General features: G+C 39.2%; 2 protein-coding genes across 2 annotated transcripts; both read left to right on the top strand.

The window, feature by feature from the left end:
* Positions 1 to 6,102: 6,102 nt before the first annotated feature.
* On the top strand, positions 6,103 to 7,126 carry LOC127525354 (fibrillin-2-like). The gene is made up of 3 exons (XM_051917850.1): positions 6,103 to 6,772; positions 6,928 to 7,050; positions 7,119 to 7,126. The coding sequence occupies exons 1-3, from the start codon at positions 6,103 to 6,105 to the stop codon at positions 7,124 to 7,126; spliced, it is 801 nt and encodes a 266-aa protein (XP_051773810.1).
* A 128-nt stretch (positions 7,127 to 7,254) lies between these two features.
* On the top strand, positions 7,255 to 27,071 carry si:ch73-105b23.6 (mucin-like protein). The gene is made up of 22 exons (XM_051917849.1): positions 7,255 to 7,556; positions 7,935 to 8,099; positions 8,412 to 8,927; positions 10,056 to 10,216; positions 11,636 to 11,815; positions 13,004 to 13,604; positions 13,733 to 13,882; positions 14,363 to 14,577; positions 14,675 to 14,750; positions 15,153 to 15,440; positions 16,208 to 16,444; positions 17,335 to 17,487; positions 17,679 to 17,857; positions 20,858 to 21,050; positions 21,186 to 21,305; positions 21,385 to 21,504; positions 21,974 to 21,994; positions 23,758 to 23,822; positions 23,931 to 24,123; positions 25,576 to 25,704; positions 25,789 to 25,960; positions 26,135 to 27,071. The coding sequence occupies exons 1-22, from the start codon at positions 7,265 to 7,267 to the stop codon at positions 26,277 to 26,279; spliced, it is 4,371 nt and encodes a 1,456-aa protein (XP_051773809.1). The 5' UTR covers positions 7,255 to 7,264; the 3' UTR covers positions 26,280 to 27,071.
* The last annotated feature ends 235 nt before the right edge of the window (positions 27,072 to 27,306 follow it).

The following is a 27,306-nucleotide window of genomic DNA, read 5'->3' as shown; positions in this document are numbered from 1 at the left end:
TGAGATGGAAGGAAAAATGAATTGGCAAAGCTTTTGCGTTCCCCCAAGAAACTTTGTGTTCGCTTGCAAATTGTTTGCATTCTGCCAAGAAACAAAAGTTTTTACGAGGGAACACAAAGGTTTTGAGAGAATGCAAAAGCATTGACTTATTATTTTCCTCCCATCTCATATTTTTTTTCCCAACACCATGTCCCCTTAAGCCCGGAACACACCAAGCCGACGCCGACAGACTAGTGGCGACGAAAGCAGACTGCGGGGTGGGCTCACGTCGGCAGCATCTGGGTTCAAACCAAACCGAAGCTCGACACCCGACGGCCAAGTAACATGTCCATTCTCCGCCTGCGTAAGAAGAAATACCTTTCTGTACAAGCAGGTGGCAGTAGCTGAACAGCCAATCAGAATGATCAGATGGCCCGACTGACCGATGAGCTTGGCTTTAGGGGCTCCATACTGATGGGCTCAATCTACTCCATCTATGTTTTGATTATCATTCTGAATCCGATCCAGCTGTAAAAACTAGATTTTTTTTCAGCTTTTTGTTTAAAAATAATTTTTTTAATATTTTTATTTACATTTATCCACATTCAAGTGTTTTTTTTGTTTGTTTTTGCCTGTATTATGATAGGACAATAAGCAGACAGGAAGCAAAGTGGGAGAGAGAGGGGGATGGGATCGGGAAAGGTCCTCAAGCTGGGACTCGATAGTGCTACAGCACTATATGTTGGCGTGCTGCCCACAAGGCTATTATTTTTTTAAGCAGAGGCTCTGTTCTTTCTTTTGGCATATTGTATGTTCAGATATTCATACAACAAAATATTCTGTGGGCCATGAAATGTTGTGAAAATGATCAAAAATGCTGGTGCTGGCTGGCAACTTTTTAAAAAAACGCTGGCTGGGAAAGAGTTAAGTTGCTCTCTAGGCAAACCACTTAACATAGGGCCATATAAATATACTTACAGCATGTGATGCACATTGTGCCAAATTCTTTGTATTATAGAGTATGTGTGCTGTGCTCATACCAGTGGTTGTGATGGGCTGTGAAGCTATGAGTCTGGGGCTGATTTTTAGTCCAGTCCATCCTGGTAATAATAATCTGGTATTTGTGCATGAGGTAAAGGTACTCTCAACACAAAACACTAACTATTGAATGATGTTCTTTATTGTCTCAGCCTTTATTTTACACCCAGAGGCAAGTTAAAGCCCAATGGGAGTAGTACACTTACTAGGAGAGAGAAACATAATCATAGCAATATATGGGTGTTCCCTATTATGCTGGTTTAGGATGTCTGGTGCTGAAATGGGTCATTATTACCAGGAAGAACAAAGTGTTGTAACTTGGGCAGAAGAGTCCATAGAGAAGCGGAGTCACACACCTTCCGAAGCCTGAAAGAGACCTACTTGCTCTTTATCCTAATGTCTGCCTTATAGGACAACCAGCCATCAGTCAGATATGTTGTAAGTACTCATTTAAATTTAGCATTTTATTTCTTATTTCTTAATTATTTCTTAATCTGCTTAATTTTTTTCTTTTACATTAACAGTGGTAATTGTTCACTTGTTTCTGTACAAGTACTAAGCGCTAAATATGTCTCAGAAGATCTATAAGTTATCACTCATGGTTTATTTCCAGACAAATAAGGAACTAGGCAAACAGTTTACTCTAATCATACTGGAACTATGAGTTCCAGATTTACATTCTGATTCACATAAACTATTTCTCAATGTGAATGTTCTGAATGCTGATAAAATTCAATTGGATATGGACAATCTTTAGAAAATACTATCTTATATTTTATATATATCTTATATATATCTTATATGTTGAGAAGGATGTTCTTTCCAGTAAATTCTTAGTATGCTAGAGACACGTCTTGACGTAATTTGAATCTGACACAGAACACAGATTTCTAGAGGTTTAATCAGACAGACAAAGACTGAATCTGACCCACAGGGAGATAAAATATCCAGCATGTAATATAGTCAGAGATCAAGGATTATAATTTTTCCTATTCAGAGCACTATTCATCAAACTTGAGAAATTGTTTGTCTCACACTATGTTTTCTCAGTGATAGCAGAAATTATATAAAATAGAACCTTCCAAACATAATCAAGTCAATGAATTAACACAAATTTAGGGAACTATGCTATAATCAGAAACACTGTAATCTAAGCTTTACTTAAAGTAAAAGCAGAGATGATGACAAAGGTTATCAGAGAAAATAGTGGAATAAATTACTACTTCTAAAGCAGTAGGATGCCTTAGGTTTCTTTAAAGGCCACGTACACACTGTAATGTTTTAGGTTTGACAACCGCATTTAATGTGAGTGCGAGTCCCCTAAATTATCGTTCCATGTGTGTACTGAACACGACTCACTCTCAAAACTGCGTGATTGACACCATGTTAAACGGTGCTAATACAAGTTAACTATGTCATTAACAACTAGTTGTTCAGTTCGGTTCCATACACACTGTGTGGAATTTTTGTAAATGCAGTAATTTACAAGAGTTACAATCGCATTCTACAACTGCATTAACTCCCAAAAATTACAGGTAGTGACAACTGCATTTACAAAAATTCTGCGCAGTGTGTATGAAGTTGTTAATGGCAATGGCATGCTAGTTGTTAATGGCATAGTTTAACTTGCATTAGAAATGTTTCTCTCAGAGGTGTAAAGAGTACCTGAAAACCACACTTGAGTATAAGTACTGATACCTTGCATCGAAAATGACTCCACTACAATTACAAGTAACCAATTCCAATACGACTTGAGTAAAACTCTTAAAGTATCTGATTTTAACAGTACTTAAGTATTTTACTCATGCTGAATGTAGGCTCAGAGATGCACTAGTCCTGAGAGACTGCCAGTGAAAATAAGAAACAATTGATTTGTAAGATGAGAAATCAAGTTTATTTTCTAAAATCAAAATAAAACCGAACACCTCAATATTGCAATAAATCAAGCTTGACACAACAACCTTTTAAACGTCTATAAACTCTCAAGTCTCAGTTAAGCTCAAGTGGCCATAAGTAAACCAATATCCTTCAAAATGGTCTTGTCAATATAGCAGATAAATAAAACAATGTTAAGTAAAATTAAATGGTCCAAGTCTACTGTATGTGCTGGTTTGAGCCTCATCACCAGCTGCAGTCATTTCCTCATCTAATAAATCAAACACCTGCGATCAGCAACTTCGTGCTAATGCACTCACATTCACGTAAAGTATCCTTGTTGACAAGTTTTGGGGGAGTGAAGGCAAAATGCACAAGATATAGTACCTTCCATGCCCTTAGATGGCGATATCGCTTCTTTATATCAGAAACAAACTGCTGCAGAAAAAGTTAGCTGCCATGAAAAATGTAATTTGTAATGGCATTACTCATCACAAATGTAGTGGAGTAAAAAGTACATTTACTTGCTCAAAAATGTAGTCAAGTAGAGAGTAAAAGTTGCCAATATCTTTGATACTCAGTACAACTACAAAGTAGCCAAAAAGATACTTAAGTACAGTAACTAATTACATTTACTCAAGTACTTTACACCTCTGGTTTCTCTCTTCTTTATGTGCAGTGCAAGAAATCACAGGGAAAGCGGTACGAGCCTTGACTCATTCATATTGCCAGATCTTGCAACGAACAAGAGCAAGCATACAACCGAAATACATCCAAATGATTTATGCTGATAATAAGACCACACCTGCTCACTTTAATAACTCCATAAATTCGATTGCTTTATGAGCCGAGCTTAAACAACATACGCTTATAATAAGTGGACATGGCAACACTACAAGAGCGCGGTCTGTTAAACAGCCTTTCCAAGCATAAGCAAAACACGACACCTTCGTCAACTGTACTTTAGTAAAATCACGCAGCTTCGGAAGGGAGTCGTGTTCCGTACACACATGGAATGATGATTTAGGGGACTCACTCCCGCATTTAAATGTGGTTGTCACTCCTGAAACTTTATAGTGTGTACGTGGCCTTTTTCGGGAATTCATGCAATTGTCACTCCCGTAAATTTTTTACTCCCAAAAAAAAAAAAAACTCTGTGTCTGTGCAGAACAGGATTAAGCACTAAAAGGTAATTGACAACCGAATTTAGCTGCAGTGTGTGTGGCCTTTGAGTCAAATAAAGTTCTTTATTTTAGAATAATTAGGTCCTTTCAGCATGTCCATCCATTTTGGGCTCATGAAATGAGGCTCAAGACAAAGAAATCCCTCTGTTTTTGTTATGGGTAAACTGGCTTGACTTGATAGATGTAACTCTATAGATGTAAAGATATACACACATATAGGTAACCAGTAGGAATTCACCTAATTACTTGCACCAAGAAGCTGTGAGTCATAGTCAGGGATCAAAAAAAAAGAAAGAAAAAAAATTACAAAATAATTTATTGTTCATGTTCAAAACTCCTATGCTGGGGAATGCATGTGTTCACTGACTTCCTCTGATTCTCCAGCACTATGTAAATAGCCAGCACTAGTGTCATAATATTATGTGAGGTCGTTTTTTTTCTTTTTCATATTTGACTTCCTCTTGTAGGAATCTGCTGCTGTACCTTCTGTGCCTGTGTACAGTGTTCAGGTACACAACTGCTGGTGAGTAACAGAGACTTGAATGAATGATCAACACAGTCAGTCACTTATTGCCAGACTTGCCAATCTTTTATCCATTCTGTCTACACAGCTGCAGATCTCAATGACTGTGCTGCTGCAGGGACCGTATGCCACATCAACGCAGATTGCTTTAAAACACGTGATGAAAAGTTTGTCTGCATGTGCCAAATGGGGTACAGGGGCAATGGAGTGCAGTGCCAGGACATTGATGAGTGTACTACTGGTCTACACAGCTGCCATGGAAAGGCAGTCTGCAGTAACACTCTGGGCAGTTATACCTGTTCATGTCAAAATGGCTATTTTGGTGATGGTTTCCAATGCCAAGATATCAATGAGTGTCAAACTAATAATGGTGGCTGCCATGTTAATGCGCTTTGCACCAACAGAGATGGAGGAAGAGACTGCAGTTGTAAGTCTGGTTTCAGTGGAAATGGATTTCAGTGCACAGATGATAATGAGTGTACAAGACCAGGAATCTGCCACTGGAATGCCACTTGCACCAACAACCCTGGATCCTACGTGTGCACATGCAATGCTGGCTACAAAGGCAATGGAAATTATCTCTGCCTAGATATTGATGAGTGTTCAGAGACTCCTGGTGTGTGCTCTGCTTTATTTGGGTACAAAGGTTGCAAGAACCTGCCAGGATCCTACACCTGCCTCTGCAACAGTGGCTACCAAAGCAATGGACAGACATGTGAGGACATCAATGAATGTGAAATCAACATCTGCAGCTCATTTGCTGATTGTACAAACTTGCCAGGCTCGTATCGTTGTACCTGTCCTGAAGGATTTGTAGGAAATGGCTTGGCATGCGTGGACATTAATGAGTGTGATAGAAAGAACAACTGTGACCCCAACGCAATATGTAGCAATTTGCTGGGAAGCTACCAGTGTTCCTGCCGCTCTGGCTTCCTGGGCACGGGTACAAAATGTACTGACATTAACGAATGTGCCGCCAGTAACATTTGCCCAAGTAATGCTGTGTGTGTCAACACAGCAGGTTCATTCTTCTGTGACTGTGGTCAAGGCTACAACTTTAGTCGAAACCAGTGTCTGGATGTGGATGAATGTGCCATAAGACATTGCAGTCCTTACTCCTCTTGTGAAAACTTACCTGGTTCATTCATCTGCTCATGTCTACCTGGTTTCGAGGGTGATGGATTAGTATGCAACGACGTGGATGAGTGTGCCATAGAAAAGCGGTGCCATGTTAATGCACTCTGTATTAATATACCAGGAAAATTCAACTGCAGCTGTATGGTGGGATATACAGGGGATGGTGTGTTGCAATGCACAGATGTGAATGAGTGTCTTGTTGATAATGGTGGCTGCAGAAACAGAGCAACATGTGTCAACAGTAAGGGGTCTTTCTCTTGCATTTGCCCCTCAGGCTTTCAGCTAGTCAATCGTACCATCTGCCAGGACATAGATGAATGTCAGCTACCTGAAAAGGCTTGTGGCACCAATGAGCAGTGCTCAAACATGGAAGGGTCGTATGAATGCCAGTGTAAAGAAGGCTTCACTCGGGCCAGTGATGATTTAGACTGCTCTGATATTGATGAATGTGAAAATGAGAAACCTTGTCACCAGAATGGCACATGCTTGAATTTAGCAGGCTCCTTCTCATGTACCTGCAAACATGGATTCTCAGGAAACGGTGTAACGTGTGAGGATATAAATGAATGTGCAGTTGAGGGTATGTGCCATCTACAAGCCAACTGCTACAATTATCCTGGAGAATTTATGTGTATATGCCACCAGGGCTTTAATGGAGATGGTTTCACCTGTACAGACGTGGATGAATGTGTCCTTTCAAATTATACTTGCCCAGACATCTCTGTATGTGTCAATTCCCCTGGAGCATATGTCTGCTCTTGTCTGAATGGCACAGTAGCATACAACAACACCTGTGTCCTCCCTAGTCGTGAATGTGATCCTGCCTGCCATCCACATGGACTTTGTCATCCTTCACCTTCAGGGTATCAGTGTGTGTGTGATGTGGGATTCAAAGGGGATGGACTCATTTGCTCGGACATCGATGAATGTGAAGAAAATGTGTGCCCAAAGAAAGAGACTCAGTGTGTCAATAAGCCAGGATCCTTTGACTGCATATGCAAAGTGGGCTACGCTCTTAATGGAACAGAATGCATAGGTAAGTGCAATTCACATGTGATTAAAAAATCATTTCGATTTTCACAAGCCAAGGTCATGGGTTCAGTTATCCAGGAAATTTATTAACTAATAAAATATTTACCTTGAATGCACTTTAAGTCATTTTTGTATGTTATTCTTTTTCCAACCTTACAGATGTGGATGAATGTGAATCTGGAGTCAATAGCTGCAGCAAGTTTGCGCAGTGTGTCAACACCATTGGGAGTCACCTATGCCTCTGTCTCAATGGCTTCACTGGGGATGGAAAAAACTGCTCTGGTAAGTCCTTCTCCCATTTCAAAATTTGTTTGTGCATTTCTTTGCTTGCTTGAGGACTCTCTTCTCAGTCTTTTAGGGATTTTTTTTCCTGACCCTGTCCCATTTTGGATGACTTATAGACATTAATGAGTGCCAATCCCAACATGGAGGATGCCATCCAGCTGCCATCTGCACTAACTCCCCTGGTTCCTACAAGTGTACCTGTCCCTTGGGCATGACCGGGTCTGGGTTTGATTGCCAAGATGTGGACGAGTGTAATGAAAATTCAACTTTACCTCATAACTGCAGCCTTCTCGCCATGTGCAACAACACAGAGGGCTCCTACATTTGCAAGTGCATGGAGGGATATCTGGGAGATGGGTTTACTTGTGAGGATGTGGATGAGTGCTTGTCACCTTCAATCTGCAGGAACAACATGACCTGCCAAAACTTTCCTGGAACATATACCTGCACATGCACCGTTGGTCTGGTTTATGATCTGGGTACCTGCGTGAATGAGAAAGACTGTAAGAATGTAACCAATGCATGCAACACCCATGCTGAGTGCAAACACATCCGCGGGTCAAACTATTGCTCCTGCATTGAAGGGTTCCGTGGAAATGGTAGAGACTGCCAGGATATAGATGAATGTTCACAATCAGGAGCTTGCCCAAAGTTGTCCAACTGTTTCAACACAGAAGGGTCCTATCATTGTGACTGCTGGGAAGGTTACCAGTACAATGGGACACACTGTGAAGACATAAACGAGTGCAGTGTAGGAAACTTTATTTGTCCAGACAACAGCACATGCTACAATAAAGAGGGAGGGTATAATTGTCCATGTAACAATGGTTTCCTCTACTTTAACAACTCTCACTGTTTGGATGTTGATGAATGTGCCACAGGGAAAGCACAGTGCCCAAATGCCTCCAACTGCCAAAACACAGTGGGATGGTATTTTTGTGAATGCTGGGATGGGTATACAGGTAATCAGACAGTCTGTGAGGATGTTGATGAATGCCTGAACAATTCTGCATGTTCAGACCACAGTATCTGCGTCAATACTGAAGGTTCGTTTCTGTGCCTTTGTGATGATGGATTCTCCTCCAATGGTACCAGTAGTACCCAGTGTGAGGACACAGATGAGTGCTCGCACCCAGAGTTTGGGCCACTCTGCACTAATGGGACTTGCATTAACACAGTTGGCTCATTCCACTGTGTTTGTGACATGGGATTCTGGAGCAATGACACTAGGTGTCTTGACATAGATGAGTGTTCAGGATCAAACAATGAATCCATATGTCAGCCTCACTCTACATGTGTCAACATCCCTGGGTCTTATAAATGTAACTGCAACTTGGGTTTCCTTCTAAACAGAACAGAGTGTCAAGACATTGATGAATGTCTGGCAGATGAAAGTCCCTGCACTGCCAACGCTGTATGTGTAAACTCAGCAGGGTCTTTCCAGTGTCCATGCGCATCTGGTTTTGAGGCTCAGGGCCCAAAGTGTATAGATATCAATGAATGCCTTTCGAACAGAACTTGTCGTCTCGATCAGGTGTGCATCAATAAACTTGGATCATACCGGTGCTCCTGTCCACTGGGACATCATGAGGAAAATGGTACCTGCATAGACAACAATGAATGTGCAAATAACACAACCTGCCACCCCTTGGCAAGATGCTGGAACACAGTGGGGTCTTTCACATGCCAGTGTCGCTTAGGTTACGCTGGGAATGGGACGTTTTGTAAAGACATTGATGAGTGTTCCACATCGTCCTTACGTTGCCACAAGTCAAGCCAATGCATCAATACCCCTGGGTCATATATATGTGTATGTGCACCAGGTCTTATTGCATTAGGGTCTCTTTGTGTGGATCTAGATGAATGTCAGTCCAGTAGGGGTGGATGCCATCCTGCTGCCACATGCTACAACTCTGTAGGTGGGTTTAAGTGCAAGTGTGGCAACGGATGGGATGCCTCAGTCGGAAATGGACATGGATTGGGTGGATGCATAGACCGGAATGAATGTCTTTCACCTGACGTATGTCATAGCAACAGAACATGCACCAATTTTATAGGATCTTACAGCTGTGCCTGCTCCACTGGAGATACTGACTGCCCACAGCTGCCACAAATGGGTGGGGTATTTTATTACAGTCATGAAAAATAATCTATGTAAAATAATACATCTATATTTCGTATTTATTATTCTCTTTTTGCCTCTCTCTCTGTCTCTGTCTCTCTCTGTCTTTATCTCTTTGTTTTTAATATGTAGTATACACAAATCACAAGAATAATTTAATAGTTAAAAAAAATATTGAATAAAGTACTTTTGATACACTAAGTGCACACTCACTTTACATGAGGACTCCGGTCATATCAGGACTCCCTCTTAATGTTGATACTTTTATGTTCGGTGTTACTCTCTTATGGTGGCCACCATTTTGACTGCCATCACATGACCATCCAAGCAGAGTTAATAAACATAAACTTAAAACAAACTTACATCAAACAAATTTTCCAGACATTAAACTCCAAATTTTTGTTTTGCTCTGGTCAACCTAATTGCACTGATTTTTTTTTTTTTTTTTTTTTTGAGACCAGATGGTGTTTTTATGACATCTACCAGCAGTGGCTAACTGCCCATGCTAACCAGCCAAACCTTGTCCCCTTTGGGTGCATTTTGTATATATTTTTACAGAAACTGACCTGTATCCATTTGGAGAGGAAGTAGGTGATGCTGCGTTACCAATTACAGTGGCAGATGGAAATTCTCCATACATCACTCCTCCTGCAGGCTTTCCATTCATGGGAAAACTATATGAGCGGCTGTTTGTAAGCATTCACAATTAACTGTTCTCATTTTTATAGCAATTTAATGGTGAGCAGGCTAATCTGAAATGTCAACACTAATATACCATAAACAACTCAGGAAACAATTTGGCTATGTACAGTTAGCCTTACCTCTGTTCACATTTTAAAAGTTAATAGAGTTTTGATATATGAACCTTTTCAGTTTTCAGATAACGGCTTGGTGCAGTTCCAGTCGGTCAGTGAGAATGAGAAACTGTTGCTCCCTGCTCCAATCCCAGGGGGATTCCATGGTAATGAGGGTCTTCCCATGTTGGCAGTGTTTTGGGATGATGCTGACCTTACCCTCGGGGATGGAAAACTGCTATACCAGGTTAGCATTGCAATTAATAATGCAAAATTAAATAATATAAAAATCAGATTTTGGCAGTTAAAATTCAGTGACTTGTTGACCTGTTTTTTTTTACGTGCGTCTCCAGTAAAATAATAACTGTTTTCAAACAGTTTTCATAAACATTTCACCTGTCTGCCATTGGTTGTACAGATAGTCTCACCCTAAACTCACACCACCAGTTGAGACAATTTGTTGACAAAGTTAAAAGAGCCACAGTGTTCACACTTTTCAGGAGACCCGGTATACAAATTGTGTATATATTGTTTTCTATGCAAGTTAAATTGAGATAAGATAATTTAATTTAAAGGATTAGTTCACCCCAAAATGAAAATGCTGTCATTAATTACTCACCCTCATGCCATTCCAAACCTTTAAGACTTTTGTTCATCTGTGGAACATAAATGAAGATCTTTTTGATGAAATCTGAGAGCTTTCTGTCCCTCCATAGACAACTACACAACAACTGACACTTTGACACTTCAAAAAGTTCATAAAGTGATCGTAAAACTAATCCATATGAATTCAGCCGTTTAGTACAAATTTTCTGAAGAGACACAATGGCTTTATATGATGAACAGATTGAATTTAGGCTTTTATTAACATATAAACATTCATCAACTCACACATCACACAACATCAGTTGTAGTAAACGGAAGCTGAAGCATGTTTGCTTAATGTACGAGAACCAATGAGGTTCATTGTGTTACGCAGCACGTTTGTTTGTTCTCGCACATCAAGCAGGTTCGGTTGAGTTTCCGTTTTTGTTCGCTGATCAATTTTTATATATGAATAAAAGCATCATATAAAGTGATCGTGTCTCTTCAAAAAATATGGACTAAACCGCTCAATACATATGGATTAGTTTTACGATCTCTTTAAGAACTTTTTGAAGCATCAAAGTGTCAGTTGCATAGCTGTCTATGGAGGGACAGAAAGCTCTCAGATTTCAACAAAAAGATCTTCATTTGTGTTCCAAAGATGAACGAAAATCTTACGGGTTTGGAACGACATGAGGGTGAGTAATTGATGACAGAATTTTCATTTTGGGTGAACTATCTCTTTAATATAAAAAAAAAAATAATTAAGTTTTACTTTACCATCCCTTTTTTGTAGAAGTACAAACACATCTTTTTGTGGTAATTACCCTGCTGACAAATCCAGCATAAACCCAGCATGAATTCCATTTTGGTCCAGGCTGGTTTATGCTGCTTAGAGCTGGTATAGTGTTGATCTAGCTGGTGGCCTGCTTCCCTTGCTGGGGTCCAGCAAAATAACAACAAGCATCCTATGCTGGTCCCAGCATACAAAACATACCTTATGCTGCTGACCAGCAATGCTGGATTTTTTAGCAGGGTACCAGCAGGGAAAACTTAAACATTCTCCTTTTCTATCCAACAGGAATACAGTCTGCTCAATATATCTGACATCTACGCTGATACAGTATTTAACCGAACAGCACAAGATGTTAGCAGATTTGAGACTCAAAGGGGCAACCCCCCCTTTACTCCATTCTGGATAGTGAAAATCACATGGGATCACGTTTTGCCTGTGTCCTATCAAAAGATCAACTTGTCTGAGGTGAGTGTTAGATGAATGAACACACACTGAGTAAACCAGTGTAACAGTAGCCGTAATTAAGGGTGTTTGCTACTGTAAGCATCGCTATTAATATTATTAATATTGCCCATAGTTAGATTTAGGGATTTGAACAAACTAAACCTAAACCCAGCAAGCAATAGTCGTCATTTCACTGTTTGGTTAAGTATAGACCTGATATAGTCCGGCTATGAGTAACCCACTTCTTGCCAAAATAACATTGAATTTGGTTGTCATTTTTGCTAAAATAACTTGCGAGATGTATGATATTCCATCATGTAAGAAAAGTCAACAGTGATTACAAGGTGTTTGGTTTAATTTCTTTGACATGTTCTATGCATAGCCTGTGCGTAGTTACGATTTAGCTCTTAGTCAGACCGGCTATCTGTAGTCTATTCTTGGGCTATGGTTAGACGTTTATTAAATTTTCACTGACAGCCCAAATTTTGCCTTGTTTTAGCCTAGATGTCAATGCTGTGTTTTGTACTACGGACATGAATGACACAGCTTGTTGAGGAGTGGTGTACTATTATTTATCATCTGGAAGATGATAAGATTGGTGAAAAATTCCATAAACTTACATAAAAGTTATCATATCTAGAGGGCAGAATATCATAGAAACCTGGAAGCCGATTCTTTTGACTTGGGCCAAAAAGCAACCACATAGCTTCCAGAACACCCAGGAAACCACACCTAGCAACAATCTAGCAACCAACCACATATGAATTTAAAATGGCCATTGTAAGGCAAATGAGGAAATAGAAAGGCAGAACATAAACATGCAAAGTTATTTCAGGCAATAATGAAAAACTTGGGGGTTATAGTCTCATCTTACAGAATATGAAAGCTACATCCCTTCTCAGTCTCACTAGTTCCTGATATGGGTAGTAAAATGATGGGTATGGTGTAGTGTTGCTGTCCGCACCCTAACCCCCACTCTCTGCCCTAGTTTGTATTTGTTATTGTTGTATTTTGCAATGACTAAGAGGCCATTCACACAGGACACATACAGAATGGAACAGACCATGGGGGTCTTGAGACACATTTTCTAAAGTTGAAGTTCTGAAGTCGTTTTAAAAATAACACTGAAAAAACAGTGCAAGAGCAGGTCCTATGTGAATGGCTCTTAAAAGCTCATCTTAGTAATGATCATCCTCATGTCATTCACAGACCAACACCTTCCAGTGCATTCTGACCACAGATGGACTACGTTCATTTGCTCTGCTCCGCTACAGTGACATGAACTGGGGTCCAGGACAGAGGACCGATCATAATGCTCTTATAGGCTACACTGATGGCAAGAATAACTTCCATAATGAGATTCCAAAGCCACCGAACAACCTGTTTGGCCCAGGAGGGCGCTATCGTCCCCAGACTGTCACTGGTAACACAGGCAAACTGGGGCAGCTGGTGTATGACCTGACAGGATCTAATGAAATCAGCTCGGATCCTCAGAGGCAATGCCAGATATGGGCCTCCAATGAGCCGGATCCTAAAGAATGGGCATTAGGAGTGGCATCATGTCCATGTACCCGTGTTCAGGCACAGGAGGACTTGGCCTTTGGCCCTGAGACTCTACCATCAGAACAGATGGCACATGTGAGGGATCTGAGAGCTCTTAGATGGGGTGGTAGCAGGGGCCGTGTCTTTCAGTCCATCCTCTTTAACAAACAAAAGGCAGGAAAGAGATGTGTGTATGATCCAGAGGGCCCCCTGCTGGCTGGATACAGCGAACGGTTCTTTACTGAGGACAAGACACAACAACATATAGGTAACACCATTCAAGATATATTTTTCTTTTATGAAGTTTTCAAAGGTGTTGTAAATTGAATATGTAATCTAGTCTTACCTGATGTCTTTTTATTGATTTGATTTTTTTCATGCTTTCTTTGTTTCTAGACAAGGATTTATTACCCTTCCAGTGGTGCTGTGTTCAATCCCCTCTTTGTAATGTCTACTTGGCAAAGAGACCACTAGATCGGTGCCAAGGGTATAGCTGGGACAGCTTTGACAGCAGTATACCTGGGAACAGGGGAGCGCCAGGCATTGGTAAGGGCTCTAGGACTCACTAGCTCCCTTATACATGACTACCAGGAGTATTTTAGGGTATTTGATTTGATTAGGGATCCTTATGAAATTATGTAAAGCATCATGAAATCTGAAATGTAATCACAATTTGGTGAAATCAGTTTGAATTATTATAGGGCAATTTACAATTATTTTTGAAATTTTAGAGGAATACCACTGAAACTAGATCGGAGATCTAGTTTGACGGACTTAAACAACTGAAAGTAGTTAAGGAAATGTACTCTGGAACAGAAATTAACATGCAATACATTGAGTATGATAGATCATTATTTGGGATGTACAAATATTACATTTTGACTGGAACCTATAAGCCAATAATTAATAATCCATAAAATTTACACTCCTTATGACTACTGATTGATTTAATATAAAAATAAATAATTTGAAGCCGATGTTGAAAAGGAAGTAGTTTTAAAAAGTCTCTGTTCTACTTTCATTCAGGCATGGTATACGGTAGTCTTCATTTTATCACTTTTGACGGAAGTGAGTATACCTTCAAAGCCTTGGGGGAGTATGTTATAGTTCGTCTTTCCACCAGCACGGGATCAAACATCTTCACCCTCCAGGGACAAACAGCTGCTCTAGTGGTCAACGGGCAGCCCAAACTTGTGCCTGCTCTGGTACGAGTAGCTGCCTTCTATCAGGGTGCTGGAAAGGTAAATCTGACATTTGAAACATATAAAATGTAGATGTACAGTATGTGCATAAATGAATGTGCCACAATTTAGAGATTGTAAAATGATTTCTTGAAAGGTGGAGTGGCGATGTGCTGAATCTGGAGATGGTCTTAAGGTCTTGGTTAATGATGTGGTCATTCCTGTGTCTGTTGGTAAGAATGAATTTCAAGGTATTCAAATGCTCAGACGAAGAAATAACAACTGTTTTCCTTTTATTTACCTAGTCAAAAAGTTGAAAAATCTCCTTTATTATTGGTCACCGTGATTTTGCCAAGTAAGACATGTTCCTGGATCAACATATTTTGTTGATCCTGGAACAACATTCTTGCCTGAAAATTTAGTCATAACCCTATTTCTACCCCTAAACCTATCCCTACCCCTAAACCTGTTCATCCAGGTACTTATCGTTATTGCCTACTGTTTTATGAATACTGTGAATTTTCGAACAAACTACCCTTTCAAATGATGTTTTTTACCTACATAGTAGGGTATATGCGATTTCAGATGCAGCCCTTGTTTTAGTTTTAACTTAGCGCCCTCTGCTGTTCTGACAGGAGTGGTGCATGTAGAGGAGAAAGGCTTTGCAGTGCGCTGTACCTCTATGAGTCGCTGTGCGGTGGTGTATGGCGAGGGCCTGTACGTGGTCGTGTGGAGAGGCGATGCTGGAAGGCTGACCGCTCTGGTGGAGGTTCCTCAGAGGTTCTACAACCGTACACTGGGTTTGCTAGGCCACTGGAACTCCAACAGGACAGATGACTTCCTGCTTTCCAATGGCCGTCTGGTGCCTCTTCTAAATAACAACATCCCCTCTGAACAGAGTCTGCTTCCCTTTGGACAGTCATGTGCGTGTACTTTTCAGCTGGATTCAGTATTAGTGAGAAAACATGAAATATTGTAGAAACCACAACTGACCGCAACCACAAGAAAAAAGAAAAAAACAACAACTAATATGCATTTACCTTTACTGAACTGGCATTCATCTTTTTTAAATAGGGTGTACCACTGTCCTGTTAGAGTCATAATTTGAATAATCCCAATTCCTTAAGAATTAAATGAGTTCCTACTGAATGAACAGGAACTACAGTACCTGTAAGTTCCTGTTCATTAAGTAGGAACTCATTTAATTTAAAACACCCTTTGTGAAACTGGACAGCAGCAAGTTGCTGCTGTTCAGTTTCACAAAGGGTGTTTTAAATTCCTGAGAAATGTCTTTGCGATCAGGGGCATTTTATCCTTCACCCTTAAAAATACAGAACCAATTTAGTTTCACAGCAAACCTTTCAGTGAACAGTTCTTAAACAGTGAACAGTTCTTACCCATCTTTTTTAGTGTGAATAACATTTTAAAAATCTAAAAAGCCTTTTTCCACTATTAAGTGAAATGGAAAAGTTCCATGGATATTAAAGGTTCTTCATGGAACCATAGATGCCAATAAACAACTTTTACTTTTAAGAGTGTTTGAGGAATCATAATGTGGAAACTAGGTGTTCTTAAAGTTATAATTTTTTGCTTCACAATAGGATCCTTCAGATTTGCCTCTGAATTATAGAGAAAAAGATTCAAATAGGAATACTATATTCATTTAAGATTTCTTGTCTTTTTTCCAAAGGGGCTGTTCCTGTTCCAGAAAGTCTTCTGTTCTCAGAGCCTCCTAGTGCTCCATTCAGTCCTGTCACGACAGAGCAACTGATGTCCTCAGTGAGCCCAGACATGCTGGCCAAACACAGTCAGACCTGCCAGAACAGCATGCAGTGTGTACATGACATCCTAGCCACGGGAAACACAAACCTCGGCCAGGATGTTCTGAAAGACCAGCAGCAACTTCAGAACCGAATTCAAATTTACGGTTAGATGGTCATCCATATTAACTGACCTTCATCTAACACACAACAATATCTTAATGTAACTAAAAACTTGCCAAAGTAAAAATATAAACTCCCATTCAAAAGTTTGTGGTTGGAAAGCCTTTTTAATGTTTTTGTATGTAGTTTCTTATGCTCATCAAGGCTGCATTTATTTGATCAAAAATACAGTAAGACAGTAATATTGTGAAATAGCCTATTATTACAATTTAAGATAACTGTTTTCTATTTGGATATAATGTGATTTATTCCTGTGATGTCAAAGCTGAATTTTCAGCATTATAACTCCAGTCTTCAGTGTCACATGATCCTTAGAAATCATTCTGTTATCCTGATTTGGTGCTCAAGAAACATTTCTTATTACTTTTAACGTTGAAAACAGTTATTCTGCTTAATATTTTTGTAGAAACCGTTTTTTTTTTTTTTTTTTCAGGATTCTTTGATGAATAGATAGTTCAAAAGAACAGCATGTATTTTAATTTTTTGTAAAGTTATAAGTGCCTTTACTGTCATTATTGATACATTGAATGCATCCTCAATAAAAAGTATTAATTAAAAAAAAATCTCACTAACCCCAAACTTTTGAATGATACTGTATTTTATGCTTATCATTTTGAAAAGAAAAATCACAAATGAAAAGTATTTTTAATGAGATTAAATGGAGAGCATTTGAGACTTTGCTTAAGTCACATTCACAATGTTACGAACTGTGCTCAGATTTGCCAAGAATACCAAAGTGATCTCAAGATAAACTCTTATTAAATTCTTCTCATTTGTGTATAATAATTGTGAGCAATAACATTTTCCTTGTGGTAGTCACAGAATAAATGTTCATTCATTTTAACTGCTCCCTCCCTCTGCCTGTTTTCAACAGGTAACATGCCACCCATTGTGACAGAGCCCACTGTTATCATGTGTAAGGTCAATAGTACAGTTAGAGTTCAGTTCAAAGCCCAGGATCCAAACAAAGACCAAATCACCTTCTCCCTGGCCTCTACACGCTCCCCACGGGTCACCATCGGCAGCAGTAAGATTTACAGCAAAGCACTGTATTTATAAACTTAGCCTGCTAACAATGTAATATCACTTATCTGTGAGATCACCTGTTAGATCTCTTTTTAGAGCTTTATCCTCTGTTAACTCTAAAACCTGTAAAGCATTGTGCTCTACATTTTGGTGCATTGATATATTACAATATATTTCTTTTTTGTGTTGAAGGTGATGGTATCCTAGTGTGGTCTCCTTCCAGTATTCAGCCAGTGAATCTGACCATTCAAGTGAGTGATCAAACATCCAGCTCCTTGATCACCCCTGTTCTGCAGCTCTGTAACTGTGTGAATGGAGGAAGCTGCCAATACAACAGCGTGGCTGAGAACCTTCTGCTGGGAAAGTTTCAGGTACACAGCATTTACCTTTAACCCTGAACACATATACAGTATTTTTTTGCAGAGAAACTTTGGCTTTGTGTTTCGGGAGTATGGTAAATAAAATACAGTAAATACGGGCATTAAAATAAATATATATATTATTACAATTGAAAATAACTGTTCACTATTTGAATATATTTTAAAATGTAATTTATTCATATGACGACAAAGCTGAATTTTCAGCTTCATTACTCCAGTTTTCAATGTCACATGATCCTTCAGAAATCATTCTAATATGCTGATTTGCTGCTCAAGAAACATTTCTTATTATTATCAATGTTGAAAACAGTTGTTCTGCTTAATTTTATTTTTATTTTATTTTTTTTGGAAATGGTTGGAGATATATATATATATATATATATATACACAATATTGCCAAAAGTATTGGGACACCCCTCCAAATCATTGAATTCAGGTGTTTCAATCACTTCCATGGTGTATAAAATCAAGCACCTAGGCATGCAGACTGCTTCTACAAACATTTGTGAAAGAATGGGTCGCTCTCAGGAGCTCAGTGAATTCAAGCGTGGTACCGTGATAGGTTGCCACCTGTGCAATAAGTCCATTCCTGACATTTCCTCACTACTAAATATTCCACGGTCAACTGTTAGTGGTATCATAACAAAGTAAAAGCAATTGGGAACAATAGCAACTCAGCCACGAAGTGGTAGGCCACGTAAAATCACAGAGCGGGGTCAGCGCATGCTGAGGTGCACAGTGTGCAGAAGTCGCCAACTTTCTGCAGAGTCAATAGCTACAGACCTCCAAACTTTGTGTGGCCTTTAGATTAGCTCAAGAACAGTGTGTAGAGAGCTTCATGGAATGGGTTTCCATGGCCGAGCAGCTGCATCCAAGCCTTACATCACCAAGAGCAATGCAAAGCGTTGGATACAGTGGTGTAAAGCACGCCACCACTGGACTCTAGAGCAGTGGAGACGTGTTCTCTGGAGTGACGAATCACGCTTCTCTGTCTGGCAATCTGATGGACGAGTCTGGGTTTGGCGGTTGCCAGGATAACGGTACTTGCCTGACTGCATTGTGCCAAGTGTAAAGTTTGGTGGAGGAGGGATTATGGTGTGGAGTTGTTTTTCAGGGGTTGGGCTTGGCCCCTTAGTTCCAGTGAAAGGAACTCTTAATGCTTCAGCATACCAAGACATTTTGGACAATTTCCCCTTCCTGTTCCAACATGACTGCGCACCAGTGTACAAAGCAAGGTCCATAAAGACATGGATGAGCGAGTTTGGTGTGGAGAAACTTGACTGGTCTGCAGAGAGTCCTGACCTCAACCCGATTGAACACCTTTGGGATGAATTAGAGTGAAGACTGCGAGCCAGGCCTTCTCGCCAACATCAGTGCCTGACCTCACAAATGCACTTCTATAAAAATGGTCAAAAATTCCCATAAACACACTCCTAAACCTTGTGGAAAGCCTTCCCAGAAGAGTTGAGGCTGTTATAGCTGCAAAGGGTGGGCCAACTCCATATTAAACCCTACGGATTAAGAATGGGATGTCATTAAAGTTCATGTGCACGTAAAGGCAGGTGTCCCAAAACTTTTGGCAATATAGTATATATATATATATATATATATATATATATATATATATCACACACACACTGATCAGGCATAACATTATGACGACTGACTGGTCAAGTGAATAACACTGATTATCTCTTCATCACGGCACCTGTTAGTGGGTGGGATATATTAGGCAGCAAGTGAACATTTTGTCCTCAAAGTTGATGTTTTAGAAGCAGGAAAAATGGGCAAGCGTAAGGATTTGAGCGAGTTTGACAAGGGCCAAATTGTGATGGCTAGACGACTGGGTCAGAGCATCTCCAAAACTGCAGCTCTTGTGGGGTGTTCCTGGTCTGCAGTGGTCAGTATCTATCAAAAGTGGTCCAAGGAAGGAACAGTGGTGAACCGGCGACAGGGTCATGGGCGGCCAAGGCTCACTGATGCATGTGAGGAGCAAAGGCTGGCGTGTGGTCCGATCCAACAGACGAGGTACTGAAGCTCAAATTGTTCAAGAAGTTAATGCTGGTTCTGATAGAAAGGTGTCAGAATACACAGTGCATCACAGTTTGCTGCGAATGAGGCTGCATAGCCGCAGACCAGTCAGGGTGCCCATGCTGACCCCTGTTCACTACCGAAAGCGCCAACAGTGGGCACATAAGCATCAGAACTGGATCACGGAGCAATGGAAGAAGGTGGCCTGGTCTGATGAATCACATTTTCTTTTACATCACGTGGATGGACGCATTCGTGTGCATCACTTACCTGGGGAACACATGGCACCAGGATGCACTATGGGAAGAAGGCAAGCCGACGGAGGCAGTGTGATGCTTTGGGCAATGTTCTGCTGGGAAACCTTGGGTCCTGCCATCCACGTGGATGTTACTTTGACATGTACCACCTACCTAAACATTGTTGCAGACCATTCCCTGGTGGCTATGGCCTCTTTCAGCAGGATAATACGCCCTGCCACAAAGCAAAAATTGTTTCGACCTCAAACAACGAGTTTGAGGTGTTGACTTAGCCTCCAAATTCCCCAGATCTCATTCCAATCGAGCATCTGTAGGATGTGCTGAACAAACAAGTCCGATCCATGGAGGCCCCACCTCGCAACTTACAGGACTTAAAGGACCTGCTGCTAACATCTTTGTGCCAGATACCACAGCACACCTTCAGGGGTCTAGTGGAGTCCATGCCTCGACAGGTCAGGGCTGTTTTGGCAGCAAAAGTGGGACCAACATAATATTAGGAAGGTGGTCATAATGTTATGCCTGTTCGGGTACACCTGATTAGTTGCAAAATATTTGCAAAAAAAAAAAAAATGTATTTTACAATTCATGTAGAATGTACAAGTCACCAACTGAATTGTATGTTATTCAGTTGTGTACAGTCGTGTTGTCACAGGCATGTTATGCTTCCTAAACATAGACAAACATGTTTTTCTGATACATCTAGGTTGTGGGATGTCTTTGTCCACCGGGTTTCAGTGGCAAGTACTGTGATAACAGAACAGATGTGTGTAAAGGCAAACCCTGCTTTCCCGGTGTGGAATGCATCAGACAAAAAGAAGCAGACCTCTTCACATGTGGACAGTGCCCTCCTCCGACTGTTTACAAGGACAAACAAGGATACAAGTGCTTTGAAAATGGTCAGTAGTTACTTAAAAGGCACATTTAGTATTTTTATTTCACTATTTTTATTGCTGCAGCTTCAAATGCAGCTCATCCAATGAGATTTTAGAAACATTTTTTTCAAATAAAGTTCATCTAACCCTTTCCCACAGATTTCTGCCTCCCTCCGTTCCCCTTCCCCTGCCATGAGATGGCAGACTGCACCAGCACTGGCTACAACTACACCTGTAAATGTAAGCGTGGCTACGCTGGCAATGGAAAAGAGTGCACAGGTATGCCACATGAATGCACAGGCTCACAGGCATTCTCTGAGACACACTTGCATTCAAGTATGTTTTATTCTACCCACAGATATTAATGAGTGTCTGGACCCCTCAGCCTGTCCCAATGCTAAGTTTGAATGCATGAACTTACCAGGATCAGTGCGGTGCTCATGCCGTTATCAGAACACCAGAGACACTGACGGCTGTGGTAAGTGGTTTTAAAAGGAATCAATAATAGCTCAATAATTATAATTTCTTGACTCATCAACACAACTCGAACTTACCATACCTAGGTAAGTGATTGATAAAACAAACATTTTGAATATTCGAATCAGTTTAAACAATTGATTCGTAACATGATAGACAAAACGGACAAAACACCACACCTTGAGGACATCTGCTGGTCAACATGTGTAAATGCTTTAGAGGTTATTTGGAGGTTATTACAATGTAAATTTTAATAAAGGACATACACAAATCTTTGCAGAATATCTAGAACTTAATATTAAATTTTTATGATTATATAAAACTAGGATTTTATTAGATTTTATATTTTTGTTTCAAATATTCATACATAATTTTGTATTTTATTTGTGTACTTAAATTATATATAGGTTATATTTATATTTTATAGCATCAATGTAAAAAATTAATCACTTTTGTTTTACTTTTTTTAGGTGAATCTGCCAATCCTACAGGTAAGACTGTGTATAATAATTTACTTTTAATATTATATATTATATTAATTATATTAAATTATATATAATATTAATATTATAGGTTTCATCAGGTTGCGATTTATTAAAAAAACAGAGGGGAGATATTTGAACAAGAATGCCATCATTGAAATTGTAAAGTAGGAATTTAGACAGTGTACAAATAAAGTGTAATTTAGTGGTTTCTATAACTGTTATTTAATCAAATTAGTTAAAAATTTTATTATTTATTTTTAATGATTAAATTAACTATAAATTTATTTATAAAATTTACAGGCCTCAAGAGGTATTAAAAGGTATTAAAGCTGTCAAACATTTGAACATATTTCAGCAATCTATCCCAACAAATTTGTATTATCTGCATTTTGTCTTATTCTAGGATAAATCATAGTGTCGCACACATCTTACTCGGCTGCTTGCAAAGCTAAAAAATAAATCTGCAACACAAGATAAAATGAAATTCTGTTTTAGGATCTTGAAATAGTGGTGGCAGTGACATGTTGTGCTGACTATAGATAATCTTGTTGAGAATGGCAATGGCTATTGGCTAGTAAAACTGTTGACCTGCCTTTTAAAAACATTAAACCTAAAATTATAACATAATATTGATCCAATTATTTACCATTCCACTTGGAAGAGTCTGTAGTGTAAGGTTTCCAATCCTGCTCCTGCAGGTCTGACGTCCTGCAGAGTTTAGATGCAACCTGCTCCAACACACCTGCCCAAAAGATTTAGTAGAGGTCCTGAAGAGCTGTTTCAGGTGTGTTTGCAGCCAAACTCTGCAGGACAGTGGCCCTCCAGGAGCAGGATTGGTTCCACCTTTTTCCTAACCAACTGCATTTTAGAGTATGGGAGGCACTTCCTGTTTGTGGAATTTCCACTCAAAAAGCCTGAAACAAATCATTTCAAATCATAAGGTTGCCCTACAAATAATCCTTATCCGTCAGTTTCACCGAATAAGCTAAAATTTTCTTCATGTTCTATTTTCAGATGTCAGCAGAATAACATAGCACTTGGTATTTTAATGTGACAATCTCTCGTTTTCCTCCCTAAATCCTCGCGTCTCTTTCTAGGTTTGTTTTTCAACACGGATGCTTTCAAATGTAATTGTCTCCCCTTTCCACTTCTAATACTTACAGCAGTGTTTATTAGAATGTTTCTAAAGCAGGTAAATACAATATTTATTGTTTGTCAAAATGATGGAGATCATTTTGGATATCACTTAATGTTCCAGTTAATGAACATTTTTGATTAAAGCAATGTACTGTATGTTACATAATACAAACATATATTGTTGTTGAAAGAATCAAGCTTTTGGGGTTATTTATTGTCTGTTGTAGTAATTTGCTAATGCTTTTATACTTTTAAATTTCCTTTTGATGTTCGATGATTGATGATTGAATAATGTCATCTTATTGTACCCAGTTTTTGAAAATGCTTATTATTGTGTTCATAGAGTGAACCTTTCACTGATTGTTTACAGTTTAATGGAATCTCATAATTCACACGAAGCGTCATAGAGCATAGGAAAAAAGTGGATAGTGCTTGTTTTAATATGCCGGTAGGAAAACTTACATTGCCATCTAAGACCAAAAGTGGAGATCAATGAATGTATAAAAAATGGATGACCAGAAGGGGTACAGTATCAAAAGCAGAGGCAGGGAAATGCTCCACACCGGCAAATCACACCCTGGGTTTCATATTTTAGGAGAGACCAACATCAATGTCTTTTTTTTTTTCTCTAGGGTGGAATGTTTTTAATGTGTCCATGGGCTGGGGAAATCAGGAGTCTGGACAGGGACTGAGTCAGGTCAGTGCATGGATTTGAAAAATCAGATACATATTACATAAATTTGAAGAGATGGCATGTCATTAACACTAGCTGTTTTTCATGTTAACGTTTCTGCATTCTCTGCAGCTGGAGAAGATCCTGTCAATGGGTTTCCAGAACAAGTTCTACAACGCCAGTGCTATAGCTCCTGATTCAGCATCAGCAGACGGGATGAATGAGTACAGGATCAATGTGTCCAGCGACACGCCGCACTGGTATGTCATGGACTACCTTACCAGAGTCAGTCAGTACTACGGCATCCGTTCAGCCTATGTGGAGGGTAAGAAAATGTACTAAAATATGTTATTTTCACTTATTACATAGCTCAGCTCTTGATTGGTCAATCACAATATTATATATTTAATCAAATGTGCTTGTGAGATCAGACCTGACATTCAGACCAACAGTCTTATTGCGAGTGTGATATTGCTTTTATACATGAATTCAATAAACACGGTAATATTGTTGTAAATATTAGTTAACACTGAATAGCTTATATTTTAGACACAATATTGCCACGTACTTTGTCTATTTTTGCTTCGCCAATGAAAACAAACCCAAAGCAGGATCAACTGCTGCGCACCTCAAAGCAACTGAGTGTAGTGCCGTTCCTGAATAAATCAGTATTGTTGAATGATTTGTCTGTCATAAAGAAAATAGCTTTTGTTCCTGAATAAAGTAGTTTTTGAACAAATCAGTGGAGTTAATGATTCAATTACTCACTTGTAAAGAAAATCACTTATTTTGTTCCTGAATGAATCAGTGTTTTTATATAAATCAGAGTGAATGATTTAATTACTCCCTCATATAGACAGAAACTTGTTTAATTTCTGAATGAATCAGTGTTTTTGAATGTATTCGGTTGAGTGAAAGATTCAATGACTCACTCATAAAGACAGTAACTTATTTTGTTCCTGAACGAATCAGTGTTTTTAAAATAAATCGGTTGAGCTAATGTTTCAATAACTCACTCATAAAGAAAAGCACTTATTTTGTTCCTGAATAAATCAGTGTTTTTGAACAAATCCTTGAGTAAGTAAGTCAATGACTCACTCATGGAGCCAGTCACTTATTTAGTTTCTGAATGAATTAGGCATCTACTGTATAGTAAGCAAAAAACAGTATGTAAAAAGACTACTGGCAAGATTCTGTACTGGCTACTACTTCTGGCGAGATTCTGATGTGCGCATATGATGGACATTTTAAAAATATAACCTGCAGAAAGAGTCACTGAAAAATCCCCAACACTAACACAGACTAACAGTCTTTCTGGAATACAGACAACAAACATTCAGTACTGTTGAACTGAATTCTCTTGAAACATTGTTTAACCAATCATATTTAATGCACTTAACTGTTGTAGTGTATTATATATAAGAAATAAACCTCTAATTCCACTGTCAGTTTTGCCAAGTCTGCGGTTTTCCTGCGGAATTGGGCTACTTTAATACTGTTGCCACAGGTTGTTTTTCATGTCCACGGGTTGAAGCAACTATTTGGGGTTTGATGGACATGACATGAAAAAACATGATATTTAGCCCCTAGAATGTGAATTTTACCAGTGGAACCCCACCAAAAATGCGTATTTTACCCCCTGGAACGCGATTGGGCTAGTTTTGAGTAGCAATTGGGCGGGTTTTATTGTGAAAACCTGGCAACCCTGTCCACTGTGATTATGAGTGCTTAAGTTCTACTCCTTGTCTTTGGACTTTGTATTCCTTGTTTTCTTTAGACCTTGATGAATGCAAGACAAATGAGGCTCCATGTTCAAAAACAGCCCAGTGTGTAAACACCTACGGTGGCTACAGGTGTGTGTGCAATGGCACTGATCTAAAGAAGGAATCACAGTCATGCACTAAAGGTAAGTGCATCACCAGACAACAGTGTTCAGGCCTGTGTCATTAGATTTTCATAATAATGAGTGTTTTTCCCTCCTCCATCTCAGACTGGAACAGTGTTAACAGCACAGACCAGTCCGGTGCTAAGACTATGGAGGATAAGAAGTCATTAATTTTGGGGCTAGTCCTGGGCATCGGTATCCCCCTCCTGCTGCTGCTGTTGTTGGCAGCTCTTGCCTGCTTCTGCTGCTGCTCCCGAAAGAAAACCATCACTGGGGAGTGAGTGTCCTGATCACACATTCAGTGAAATTGTGTAGGATTTTTTAAAGCAATCTTGGTACTTGCGTTAATATGATTAAATCATATAAACTAACCAGTCTTTGTCCTTGTCCTAGTGCATTCACTGTGGATGCTAGATCTGAACTCTTTCTCCCTTTCTCTCTCTCCATCAAGTATTCCTCACCTGCTGCCCGAGTACATTCAGGAGCAGTTCAACCCTCCGTTCAACTTTGACGACCCCTCCCTGCAATATATCACCCATTGCAGCCCACGTATTCTTGATAACCTCACACCACATCAGAAGCGCCGGTATCGATAACACGGGCCCAGTACACTTGTATTGTCTGGTTCATCCAGCATCAATGCAGATGCAGTACATTTGTGTTTAAAGGAAATCCCAATATGATATTATTTATATTGAAAAAAGAGACTGCTGACTTTTAAAGTCCTCTGTGAGAGTGAAAGAGTGCCAACCACATGCAGAAGAAACATGAAGTGATCTGTGAGCAACAAGCTCTGCTGAATTATTACCTCAGTTGAAGATAATAATTCAAAAAATAATATATCCAAAGTTCTTACCAAAATTATCAACTGACACATAAGTTGCACTTATGTAGAAGCTACAGTTTTTACGGATATTCAAATAAGAGGAGAAACATCTGAACACCAGTGGCAGGTATTGCTAGAAGTACGGATACATTTAGAGAAAAATAAGCCTGTTTTTGGACCATTCCGATTTTTAAAACGTCTGGATGCATTATAGTAATAAGAAGTGCGGTAAAATGTGTTTTAATCCCATTAAATGTCAAATGGCTAATAATTAATTTGTTCCCTTTATTTTGGGGATTAAATATGATATTTTTATGTGATTCTGTTACAGAATGTGAAATAATGTTCAGTAATATCTTGCACATAAGTGAAAGATCTTATATGTATTTCTGGTCAAAATTTGCCTGTTGAAAGCAAAGCAACTTAATGTATGCATGTTATGTATAAGCAAACATATGGCATCATCAAACCCACTTAAATATTGTAAAAATACTTTGTATTGGTTATATTTGTATGCCCACTAGTACTTTTACTTAAATAAAATAAAAAAATAAAAAATTAACAGAGTACTGGATGTAAAACTGATTATAAGCTTGTTTGAGGGAACATGATTTTTACAACATCGGACTCTAAAAGTCTGAGACCACTAGTGAGTATACTTATATTTTTTATTCTTTTCTAATTCAATACTAATTATATTACTAGTTTTTTATTACTAATTATATTACTGGTATAAAAATGAGTAAATATGTGTGTGTGCTAATTTTTAACATGGTCTCAGACTTTGTGTCCCCACT

Source organism: Ctenopharyngodon idella, chromosome 13 (assembly GCF_019924925.1).
Source record: "Ctenopharyngodon idella isolate HZGC_01 chromosome 13, HZGC01, whole genome shotgun sequence".
Taxonomy (NCBI): domain Eukaryota; kingdom Metazoa; phylum Chordata; class Actinopteri; order Cypriniformes; family Xenocyprididae; genus Ctenopharyngodon; species Ctenopharyngodon idella.
Note: the sequence above shows the minus strand (reverse complement) of the source record. Positions and strands in the feature narration are given on the sequence as shown.

Excerpts from the sequence above, each read along its gene's own strand:
- LOC127525354 (XM_051917850.1), top strand. The coding sequence starts at position 6,103 with ATGGAAGGGTCGTATGAATGCCAGTGTAAAGAAGGCTTCACTCGGGCC. Across the intron at positions 6,773-6,927 it reads TAATGGAACAGAATGCATAG|ATGTGGATGAATGTGAATCT; the intron begins GTAAGTGCAATT and ends CCAACCTTACAG.
- si:ch73-105b23.6 (XM_051917849.1), top strand. The coding sequence starts at position 7,265 with ATGACCGGGTCTGGGTTTGATTGCCAAGATGTGGACGAGTGTAATGAA. Across the intron at positions 14,578-14,674 it reads TCTATCAGGGTGCTGGAAAG|GTGGAGTGGCGATGTGCTGA; the intron begins GTAAATCTGACA and ends ATTTCTTGAAAG. Across the intron at positions 15,441-16,207 it reads GCTTCCCTTTGGACAGTCAT|GGGCTGTTCCTGTTCCAGAA; the intron begins GTGCGTGTACTT and ends TTTTTTCCAAAG.